The 12,724-nt window shown below is 37.3% G+C and overlaps 1 protein-coding gene across 1 annotated transcript in view; it reads left to right on the plus strand.

The window, feature by feature from the left end:
• arid5b (AT-rich interaction domain 5B) overlaps positions 1-12,724 on the plus strand; it is a 153,120-nt gene that overhangs the window by 65,324 nt on the left and 75,072 nt on the right. Inside the window, exon 4 of the mRNA XM_088351160.1 lies at positions 11,056-11,286. Within this exon, the coding sequence (XP_088207286.1) occupies positions 11,056-11,286 (231 nt within the window). The remainder of the gene's footprint in view (positions 1-11,055; positions 11,287-12,724) is intronic.

The raw sequence follows: 12,724 nt of genomic DNA on the forward strand, positions 1-12,724 counted from the left end.
GAGGCACAAACTTACCTGCCTCTGCTGACTGCACAATACTGACCTCTTATATTGTGATTCATTTGAGTTTAATACATTTAAAAAGTAAAATGAACCTGAAACAATAAGCTATTTTTATCATATTTATACATTTGCTTTTGAATGCTCGAACTTACCTACAGTGAAGAAAATAAGTATTTGAACACCCTGCAATTTTGCTATTTCTACCACTTATAAATCCTGGAGGGGTCTGAAATTTTCATTGTAGGTGCATGTCCACTCTGAGAGGGATAAACTAAAAAGAAAAATCCAGAAATCACAATGTATATTTTTTTTAACAATGTATTTGTGTAATACAGCTGCGAATAAGTATTTGAACACCTGTGTATCATCTAGAATTCTAACCCTGTAATACCTGTTTGTCCACTCATTAGAAGTCCACCTGCACTTGATGTATCATCCTGAATCATAATGTTGTTAGCTGCATAAAAACACTTGGCTACCCCATTAAATCAGTAAGACTTTAACTTGTAACATGGCGAAGACCAATGAGCTGTCCAAAGACAAAATTGTACACCTCCACAAGGCTAGAAAGGGCTACGGAGCAATTGCCAAGCAGCTTGGTAAAAAAAAGCAATCATTAGAAAATGGAAGAAGCTAAACATTACGGTCAATCTCAATCAAATGGAGCCCCATGCAAGATATCACCTCGTGGGGTCTCATTGATTCTGATAAAGGTGAGGAATCAGCCCGGAACTACACGGCAGGAGTTGGTCAATGGCCTGAAAAGAGCTGGGACCACCATTTCCAAGGTTATTGTAGGTAATACACTAAGACGTCATAGTTTGAAATCACAAAATGGAACGAAAGGTTCCCGTGCTTAATCCAGCACATGTTAAGGCCTGTCTTAAGTTTGCATATGACCATTTGGTTGATACAATGGAGTCATTGGAGAAAGTTTTGTGGTCAGATGAGACCAAATTAGAACTTTCTGTTCATAATTCCACTGAGCGCGTTTGGAGGAAGAAGAATGAAGAGTACAATCCAAAGAACAACATCCCTACTGTGAAGCATGGGGGTGGTTGCATCATGCTTTGGGGGTGTTTTTTGCACATGGGACAGGACAAGTGCACTGCATTAAAGAGAGGATGACTGAGGCCGTGTATTGTGAGATTTTGCGGAACGACCTCTTTCTCTCAGTCAGAGCATTGAAGATGGGTCGTGGCTGGGTCTTCCAACTTGACAACGACCCGAAGCGCACAGCCAGGAAAACAAAGGAGTGGCACCGTAAGAAGAATATCATGGTTCTAGCATGGGCCAGCCAGTCTCCAGACCTGGACCCAACCAAAAACCTTTGGAGGGAGCTCAAACTCTGTTTCTCCTCAACAGCCCAGAAACCTGACTGATCTAGAGAAGATCTGTGTGGAGGAGTGGGCCAAGATCCCTCCTGCAGTGTGTGCAAACCTGGTGAAAGACTACAGGAAACGTTTGACCTCTGTGATAGCAAGCAAAGGCTACTGTGCCAAATATTAACACTCATTTTCTCAGGTGTTCAAATACGTATTTTCTTTACTGTATAGGGGGAGAGATTTGTCTCAAAAACAAATATATTTACAGTTAACTCAAGATCTAAAAATCATATTTCTTGGTAAATGCACACACAAGATTAAAAATCACATAAGTAAATCACAAATATATTTGTTGCCCTGCAAAATTCATGATTCACATTGGATTTTTTATTTTAACGGTACTGGAGAAATGGTAAAATTGGCTTTGAAAGTCCTTAAAAAGTGATTGAATTGGCCTATGAAAAAGGTGTAGGAACACTGAATGATTCAATACCTAAACATGTGCTTAAAGGGAGTAGGCTGAAACCGAAGCCGATTTTTTTTTTTTGCATGTATTCCTCCCCTCATAATATCTACCATTCATCTGACTGGCTGACTCATATGCAACATGCATGGCAACGAGATTTCAAGCCTTTGATTTTCTGTTATTGAAAGCGGACCAAAGCGGTGGTGGGGCCCGGGGGATCGTCATCTGTCTGTGAGGGCACACATGTGAAAGCGGGGGACCCGGGGGTGGAGTGGTTATAGTAATTTCTCCAACCAAGCCGTAGCTACATAAACAATTAAATAAATTCATTACATTTGCATGAATCATAGCTTGTACAATCTGGCATGAGACAAAATGTACCAGAACGTTCTGCTAATTGCGAGCGACTCGGTGATGTCAAGAAAACTGCATCAAATAATGCTAATCATGTGGTATTAATAAATAGCAATACTGACTAAGGTGGCTGATCAATCCAAATATCAATATTATCGATACTGAGCTAGTACTTGGGTGGGACCAATAACTGTCTTCCCATTTTAACTATTACTATGAGGGTGCTGTTAGTGGGTTTTAAGATTATGCATAAATTATAACTTTCAGATTGGATCCAATTGTGGTTACCTTTTTTTTGCACTACCAATTTTATTTTCAAAAGATTGTGCAATTAAAGGTGTCATATTTACCAGACTATAAGGCGCACCTGTTGCTAAGAAGCACCTTCAAATTTATCCCTTGTGAGAGATTTTCTTTTGATGCACATCGAACTATCAGGTGCATGATATTGAAATAAAAGATAAAAATGTATTTCATAGTAGTAGTTATTGGAGAATGATTTTACAGCTAAAATGAATCTTTTCATTCATAAATGGTTACTGTAAGTAGAAGCAATTTATAATAATTATGCATTGCCGTATTTGTTTACTGTCTTTCCAGCTCTATAAAGTTGCCTGGATGAGTAGTCACACTTTAAATCTCTGGCAGATTTGTGGGTTTCGGGTGGCCTTATAGCCTGGAAAATACGGTATTTTAGTTGTCTTGTTGAAATTTTTATACAGTATTTGTATTTTTGTTACATTGCTGCTTTTTTGCTTGACTCCCTTGACATTTGTTTTGAAACAGTTGTTGTCGTTGAAGTATTTGAATTACAATACTGTTAAGGTTTTACCATTGTTTCGATACACCATTTGCACTTTGATGTTATTTTCAAAATATTGTAATGGTAAGTATTATATTTGTCATGTTGATCTTGTAATATATATTTTTTTGTTACACAGGTAGTTTTTTTTTTACTTTTTTGACTTTGTTCTTAAACAGTTATAATGGAAATATGTATATTTATTTTTCTTATAATTATACTAAAGTTTGCATTATAGTCATTTAATACACATAAAAAATATAGGCTGTTTTTATCGTACTGTATTTTTATGAACATAGGGCGCACCGTGTTAAAAGGTGCAGTTTTTGTAGAGGCTTCTACTCCTTTATTTAACACATACATGGGGCGCACCTGATGATTGGGCGCAGGTGCCCTCTGCTGACGCATACAAGTCGCATTTAGTTGGATATATGAACGATTTCACAAAAACATTGGATCGCCCAAAAATCTTAATTGAGCTTTAAGCTCTGCAGTTTGAACATAGCGTTATATACACGCCTACTCCTCACCCTTTAGAAGCTTCATGGTGTCCTCAGCTATGTCCGCTGCCAAACATGAAACACTTAACACACTACCTGAAAGGGCACGTCGCAAAAATCTGAGACTGATGTGCGTTTTATAGTTGTGAAAATACAGTAATTACAAACTAACTCTACGGAGGAGGGGCTCAATTATTCAAAAATGAGATTGCAAAGCAAAAACTATCGGTATCCGATCTGTATCGATCAATACTACCTTGTATTTACTTGGATTGGATCGATACCAAAAATCCCAGTATCGCTCCGTCTTAATACTGAAGTGTGTTTGTGTGATAATGAGACAAAGAGCTCAATGTGTAACTAATGTGCCTAAACCTTTTTTAGGCACATATGAAGATTTTAATATCTATTTTAATGGGGCTCCCTCACGCAGGGATTCTCTGTGTGTACAGTTTGGCCTCTAAATTATTCATAAGCTTGACGAAATGAATTTTTATTGCTGGAACTTGCCAAAGGAACATGACAGAAAGCGCTTAAAGGTATTCATGCAAAATTGTCCCCAGTTTTATTGTTGGAAATGATTCTAAGTCTTGCAAATGTGGAGGGAATGCACATCTTTTACCCCGTTGGAAAATAATTTCTTAGCATGCGGACTTGTTCTATGAATAGCACACCAAATTTAGTCCAATTGTCATTTTCAATTATTTTAGCTGTTTGAATAGATACTTTTCAGCATGGATTTGCATGCCCAAATCAAATATAAAACGGAAAAGAGTCATGGCAAATTATTCTTTTACAAGTCAGTATGATTATGAAACTATCAAGCCAATATGAGCCCCGTTTGAACGTATGAATATCATAACAGTTTTTCCCAATTAGATGATAAAACCTGATTTGGAGTGCAAGTTTAAGATGCTATTTTGGGATTCATAGGTCTTAAAATAAGCTGTTCACCTTTCACAAGTCTGGCTGCTTTAGATTTTCGTCTTGCATCGTATTCTGCATTCTAATTGGCTTACCCAGGGGTTGGCAACCCAAAATGTTGAGAGACCGAAAAAACATGTTTGGAGCTGCACAAAATTAAATACTTTACATAACTATATAAACCTTATTGACCCTTTGTTGCCTTCTCTGGCAGCCATGACGGACGGCAAGAAGCACTTGAACGCATGGCAGTTGAGTTGAAACAAATACCAATCACAAAAACATAACCACCACTTTTTACCATGGTGATTTATTTCTGTGCGGTAAGCAATTAACTAAACCAGATTTAAAATATAATCCCTTATGATGGAGACAGAAATGGGCAATGTCTATCTGCAGTCAAACAGAGGAACTGGTGTGCTGATGCAAAGCGCTTGCAGCCCTCAAAGTATTCCAGGATTTGCAGTGAACATTTTTTACAAGGTATTTTGATGTATTTCCAAGCAATTTAATGTTAAGTAAGTATGAGTCCCGTGAAGACCCTCAGTATAATGAGTAAGCTAGTTATGTTTGTGGCTTACCGTTACAATTTCTGACTACGTAAATGAGCTGCTTTATTTGTGATCCACCAGGGATTCAAAAGTTATCTACCGAATATCACATGTATGGAAAACGGTTATGTTCTTTACCTTAAAGCTTATTACGCCGAAATGAAATGCGGAACTACCAACAGACAAAATAAGACGAATGTTCAGAAGACAAAACGCCTTTTTCCCAAAATAAATATTTTCAACATTCTCAAAAGTGATTTCTATACCAGGTGCAAATGCCCCATGCTTTACTGTTCGATTACATTCCCCCAAAATTTAGATGCGACATTGTTTTAGTAAAGTTTGCCCGAGGGTAACATTTTACACTGTGCATTCTTAGGCAAATCAAAGAACAGTAACACGCACCAGCTACGAAGAACTGGTAAGCATCAAAACTTTAATAAGCTTTTAGATCAGCATTGGTGTATGGGATACTCCATTTATAATATAGTGGTACAGATGGTGTGGACCTAAGTCAGGCTGACTGGAGGTTTTGTTTGGCTGTTTGAATATGTAAGGAGGGAGACTGTATCGGTCGGTAGCTAACCTCAGTTCCTCAAAATAATGTGGTTATGTGTTAACAATGCCGGGTGATGTTTTTCCTTCTACAGACACATTATATTTTTCATTTACCAAACATTTTTAAAAAACTACTAGAGAGCCCCAAAGTGCCCCATGCTGCCAACTAGTCCCTTAAAGTCTTAAAAGGCATTTGATTTGTTATTTAGGGGAAAATAAGGCCTTAATTGGCATTAAAATGTCTTCAATACAATTTTCAAAAGTCTTAAAAATTTGAACACAAAATAAGATTTATATTTGTTCGGACTAAATAGATTAAGTAGAGTCATTCTTTTCATGCAACCGGATATAAAGGCTTCATGAATGTAGAAGAAGAGTTCTTTAGAAATTAGTAGTTATCTGCCAGTTTTGACTGAGGATCCATGAAGTACTGCAAAACATTCTTTTAATTTATGGTTTTCCATGACTAAAACTTTGGGGAGTGCTGTTTTCCAGATTGAAAGTTTTATCTGGACAAAAATTTGAAAAATAATAATAAAAATAAAAACACATTATCTTAAAATTGTCACTAATTCTAATTTCGAAAGGCATTAAAAAGTCTTAAATTTAACTTGCCTTAAGCTGTAGGAACCCTGCTAAGATTAAGTAATGGTAGACAATAAATAGACTATCTGTCAATATGTACTTATCTATCTATGCTTGAGCCTGTTGAAGGGGTTTGTTCTTTGGTTTCAATGAATAATAGGCTAGTAATTGTTTAACTGTAACTAAATAATATCACAGGCTATTTTCGGAACATAATTGTAGTTGGCATAAGAGGTCAAAGTTAAGAGATGAGTATATGTACTCCAATCGAGTATATGTACTACAATCTCCATGACAACTGTTGGAGTTCCCTAAAATGTTAATATGATGGCAAATAAAATTTATTTTTGGTATTTCTTCAATCTTTTTGTATTTTCCCTTCAAATATATAAAATATTTACATCACAATATTTTCAAGGTTGAGTAGCGACACAATTTCCTACTTACGTGTTCACGTGTATTTATATATTCTAAATGCTAAATGATATTTCCAGAAAGAATTTTCTTGCGTTTCACACCGATAATAAAATCAATTAAAAATTCAATTTGCCATAATACGCAGCCTTTACAATGCTGTACGGCAGCATTCAACCAACGCCGCTGCCATTTATCAGGTCACATTGGCAAAACAGTCCAAACGCCACAACGAGCAATTAGAACGCTTAGACAAACACGCACGGCATTTAATTGTGAAAGGTCGCACTGAAAGAACAAAGAGGGAAATTTTGAAAGCGCGCACGGACGCACAGGCCTCTGCAAATGCTTTTGTATGCTTATTAAAGCCCCGCGGCGCTTTCTGCAAATTGAATGTAATCAAGTGCAATCCGGGCCAGAGAGCGAGAGGGAATAAAAGCCCCGGCATATGAAAACAAAGCTTTCGCCGTACCTTTAAGCAAAAATGTGTCAGAAGAGCAATATGGAGTGCACACAGGCTGTCAACGCAGCGCGGTTTGCAATAAACTCGTGTAAATCTGCCGGCTCTGGGATTTTTGTCTTTATCTTTACTATTATTGTAAGTGGTCTTTTTCTTCTTCCTTTTGTCCGTTTGATTCTTCTTAGTGTTTTTAAAATCAAAGCTGAGAGATGAGCAGTTTCTTCGAAAGGTTTATTACAGAATATTCCGGACACAAATGAGCAGTAGAACATTGGCTGTAGGAACTCGCTTGTACAAAGACTGAGGTGGCTTACCATGTTTCTTTACCAAAAGCAGTCTTAAGGTTAATTGTAAATTTATTGGAAAGTTAAACCTGAAACATGAGAGGGATCTTATGGTTGGATAAAACATTATCCTATTGACAATAGCCTGTCACTCTTGGGGGAAGTCTGGCTCAAGCTGCTCAACCTTTGCTTGAGGAAATCAGTTATATTTGTTAACAGACAAGAGCTGGACTTTGCATAAGTCATTTTCTGCGATGGCATACTTGAGCTGATCACATATAATGAGCTGAAATTGTCGTTTCTTATGTATTTCACGGAGTTGCATTATTGCATAAACGAAGATATTATACAATGGTGTATCATTTAGGCAGTGACATAAACTCAAAGAAGCTGAGAGATGAGTGAAAAGTTCCTATTCCTTTAATTTCAGTGCATATTGAAACACTTTCAGGGGAATTATAACCAATGTTGTTGTTCTTTGCCAGTGATATTTTTAGCAAACAGTGTCTGAAATAATGCATTTGTTGAATTTTAAATAAATTAAATAATTGTTTTATTGTCTTTCGTGTAGCCAGTAATCAATTTCAGCATTAAAAAGTCCCAAATACAAATAAGTTACGTTTGTGTTTGGAAGATCACGTGAACAAACTTTAAAAGCAATTTAGCATGCTCTCGTGTGTATGTCATTAGCTACTATAATGGCTGCCTCACAAAATACCCTTCAGTATGACATAATGTTTATTTTGCCAAGGATATTGTGTTTAACCCAGCAGGAGCACGCATATATTAATTTAATCTTTACCTCCTAGACAGTAATTACATTCCAAATGTGGGTTTACAAATGTCACAAATCGCTTGATCATGGTTGGCTTAACATCAGGAATCTGAACTTGTGAATATTTATTGAAAATAATCAGATTGGCACCAAGTTGGTTTTTAGTCACCTGGAATTGAGCCTTTAAGCTCAATAACTTCAAGAAAGAATCAGATCCTGAAACACAAGTCACTGTGAGGGAAATCCCCACTGAATGTCATGTCCAAGGGCAGTATATATATATAAAAGTGGGGCCGAGTGAAGGTGAATTATTCATATTCGTGTTCCCGACTGCCTGCCTTGGCCTCGTCAAGTAGATTCTCGGCCATTTTTGTACGCCGGAGAAAAGTGAGCAAATGAATAGACGTGGATTTGTACACATATTTGGGTTGATAATTTTGTTCCCAATCTTGCCTAAAAGCATGCTTGGCAATATTGAGTGAATTTTAAGACGTTGCCTGTCTTATTCTCAACAATTAGAAATAAGACATGTAGTGACACATTTAATTATGAAGGGAACATGCATTCCATGTCATATTTAGTTTCCATCATAATTACATGTGTTTCAAGGTGATAGTAATACATATAGTCTAACTGTACATTAAACTTGCAGTAGAAGTTTCTTGGAAGTTTCGGCTCAGTAATTTTAGAAAAAAAGGGGGGATAACTACAAAATGAATATTAAAATAATGTTGCAATGACAATATCAAAATAATAATAATGACATAATGACCACAAAATAATAAAAACACTGGTATTTTATTGCCAGTGTCTTGAGGGGGTTAGCAGCATGAGCTTGGACTTCTGAAGAATATGTTGAGTGGGGCAGTTTTTCTTTTATATATTGCGGCAGGGCTGAAAGCAAAGTGTGTTTTTATTCACATATGACTATGTGTCTTGTGTATCTATATCAAAGAACAAGAACACAAATTTTATCCAGCCCGTTCCTATTTCACTGAAAATGAATGCCATTGTATACTCTGTGTCTCTGCTTTTTTCATTACCAGCATGCTTAAAGGAGGTTACAGACACATGTGCTTTGGATTAAAGTTCTGGTGTGTTAAACTCTTCTAGTTTGGAATTCAGTGAGATGGTTGGCACCTTTCAAATATTTCCTTAATTGGAACTCCCCTGGTACTCAAGCCTGTCAATCATCATATTCACTTAGGGATTTTCATCTTTGTGCTAATCTCCACATTATATATCTGATTCATATTTGATATTTATCCAGGCCACATAGAAAGTGATTTATCAGAATTGAAGGACTGGAACCATGCTTTGTAAATTCAGCCAAAATTACAATGACGGCTTTTGAAAATTATGTTTTGCTATTACCGAATGGATGTATCTCTATGATTGTATGTGTAAATCGTGAACGTGGACCATTTATTTTCTTGGGGTAAACGAATAATTGGTGTGTCCCCCAATCCCTGCCACGCCTGACAAGGTTAACACTTTCCAGAGGTCTTACTGGCTTTTGTCAAATTACACAAACGACCAGGAATTACAGTATAGCACATGTTACACAAAGGATACATAACAGATATAAAATCATTGTATGTCTCAATGGGTTTTTATTTCAAATAAAAGCTTTAAGGTTATAAGCTTCTCCAAGTGTTTAATCTTGTCGAGTAGTTTTGCTTAGGCAAGATTGACGTTGTTCATTCTTTCAGACATCATTCCGGTGGGTTAGGGCAGTGATTTTCAACCACTGGGCCGCGACACACTAGTGTGCCGTGAGAGATTGTCAGGTGTGCCGTGAGAAATTATCCAATGTCACTTTTTAAAATTTAAAATTTTATAAAACATTTAGGAATCATTTTCTGCAAATATTATGTCATTGTTAAGTGTTTGTGCTGTAAAAACTGGGGCTATTATAAATTATATTGTAATTAAAAATACTGTTCAGTGTCATTTTATAACATTTTTGGTTAGTGATGTGCCGCAAAATTTTTCCAATGTAAAAAAACATGCCCTGGCTCAAAAAAGGTTAAAAAAACACAGGGTTAGGGAAAGGCTTGAGGAAAAAAGTCTACAACAACCGTATACTTCATAAATTACATGAAACCACAGCTGTCCATGTGAGGATATATATATACGTCTCAATTTATCGATCTTGTGTTTTTCCCTTAAAGCCCAATGTGTAATATTTAACCACTAGATGGCACTTCAGTGTTTTCCATAGAATTTTGTGGGACCTCAGTGGGTGGACAATCTAGGGTTGCTTAAGGGAGTGTCCGAGGCCGTGCCCCCCGCATGAAATGATCAAAAATTCGAGGAAAACTTATAAGTTGACAGGTATGTTATTTTAGAGCGCAACCTTTTAGCAAAATTCTGAGACTTGGTAAAATTTTGCTAAAATGTTTTTGATCTGGGCTGTGTCCTCCCCTTCGCTATCTTGCCAGAAACCCTCCGCTTCCTTGTCTGTGAGCTCTAAACTGTGACACAAAGAGCATCCTGGGAGCGCGTATGCCAGACAGATTTGAAGCAATAGCCCGTTTGTTTACGTTAGGAAAACTTTGGGAGCGGCGAATAGCACCGCATACTATATTTTATACTTCGTAACTAGAGGCAATCTTTGTAACTTTGTTACCCGAAACCTTTATATGTTGAGACATTCATAATTAGAGGTACCACTGTATAATATACTAGCCATTATTTTCACTCGACTGTGAACTTTAAATGAATTTAAACTTTTTTATACTAAGCAACTTTAAAGTCAAACAACACAAAAGACATTTGAATTAGAAATATTAATGCTTCAGTGCTGTAAAAAACGTATAAATACAATCCCCTTGGAACCATTTGCAGTTCGACTTCCGAGCATTGTTGACTGAAACAACACCGAACCTCTGAAAAACATGCAAAAATATCAGCTATATTTTTTATATAATTATAATCCTATTTTCAGGTAAACAAAAAAAATGAATTGAACAGGAAACCAGTTTCCAGTTTGCTAATTCATGATGAATATGCTATGCACTGAATTTCTTGTGGCTTTTTTTGTGTGTCAAGGTCAAGAAGAGGATGGGAGGAAGGTGCTGGTCCTCAGCTACCAGCAGTACTGCCGCTACCGCTCAATGCTGGTGCGACTTCGAGAGCAGCCCAATTCACTTCTCCTCAACCACACTGTCCTGGCTTTGGGCGGCATTGCGGCGCTGGACGCCAACACGCGAATCCTGTACTGCCGGGATACCTTTGAGCATCCCACATTACTACGCAATGAGAGCATCTGCGACCACTTTGGTGAGTCATCCTAGTGTCTTGGGCTTTACGCCACAAATATTAGATGGAGATGATGAGTGTTTCACTTTGGTGACCTTTTTGCCAAAGATACAAAAAAGGGAAATCTAATAACCCTTTAGCAACATTCATTTGCTGGGAAAGATCGGCTCATGCCGAAATTGTGTTCCAATTGATTGAAATAGATTCCTCAGTGGTTAGCGCGTGTGCGGCACAGTTCTGTCGTGTGAACCTCCTGCGTGGGTTCAAATCCAGCTACCGGCCTTACTGTGCGGAGTTTGTATGTTCTCTCCGTGCTTGCGTGGGTTTCCTCCGGGCACTCCGGTTTCCTCCCACATTCCAAAAACATGCATTTCAGGTTAATTGGCCGGTCCAAATAGTCCCTAGGTGTGACTGAGTGAGTGAGTTGTCCCTGCGATTGGCTGGCAACCAGTTCAGGGTGTCCCCTGCCCACTGCCCGGAGATGGCTGTGATGGGCTCCAGACACATATTGCTTCTTTGCGAGCCTTCGGAATGTTAGGAGTTTAATAAGTTTGACTAAACTATCTGACTGTTTTGTTGACGTATTTGTTTTTGTAGATGTTCTCACAGTAGCACCTTATAGTCCGGTGCGCCTTATGTATGGAAAATATAGGACACAAAATTATTTTTGGGGGGTGCACCTTCTAATTGTGAAAATATGGTGTTTCAATTCAAATCACCTGTATTTAAAATTATTTTTTTTCCCATTTGAAATCATGATTCAGCAGCATTTATCATGTGGCCATTCAGTTTTGCACAAGTGAGTGTGTTTTTTGTCGTTGACCGCGACGCAAGGTTGGTCGATTGGTGACCGCTATTTTAAAAGCCTTAGTTACACTAAAGTGGTCTTAAGGAATTCTTTGATTGCTGGAACATGTCGATTGTACGAACTAAGATAAATAGATTTGTGTGATTCATCGCTGTGCAAGGCATTTTCACAATAACTGCTTCTCCTTTTATTGAGACTTTGCTGTTTGTGTTGAACATGCAGTTGTGACCCACTGAAAGTCCAAATGATATCATGGCATCAGGGCGATGAAACTATGAAATTCTGTTTTTGCAACGTCATGTTGAACCAGTGATGTTTCACTGAAAAGCAGAGGAATGAAGTGGAAAAGTGAGACAGGAGCAATATCAAACAATTGTGTTTAAGTTTTATCAGGATTTGGGGAAGATTGAACCATTGAGACATTTGAATGTTTCCTATGATAAATATTTTACATATTGGACTGATTTAGATTTATGAGAAAATATGAAATCCCTATAAGGTACTTTGATAAAGCATTTTTGGAATGTAGAACATTTTTCAGGTACAAATATTTTTACACAATAGTACAAAACATTCGGAATATTGTTAATTGAGAAATAGTGTGGCATAAAAATTTAGCATATTTTAAAAAAGTGGAATGTTCAAATTGTA

The sequence above is a fragment of the Urocampus carinirostris genome, chromosome 13 (assembly GCF_059441175.1).
Source record: "Urocampus carinirostris isolate Australia breed hairy pipefish chromosome 13, RoL_Ucar_1.0, whole genome shotgun sequence".
Taxonomy (NCBI): Eukaryota; Metazoa; Chordata; class Actinopteri; order Syngnathiformes; family Syngnathidae; genus Urocampus; species Urocampus carinirostris.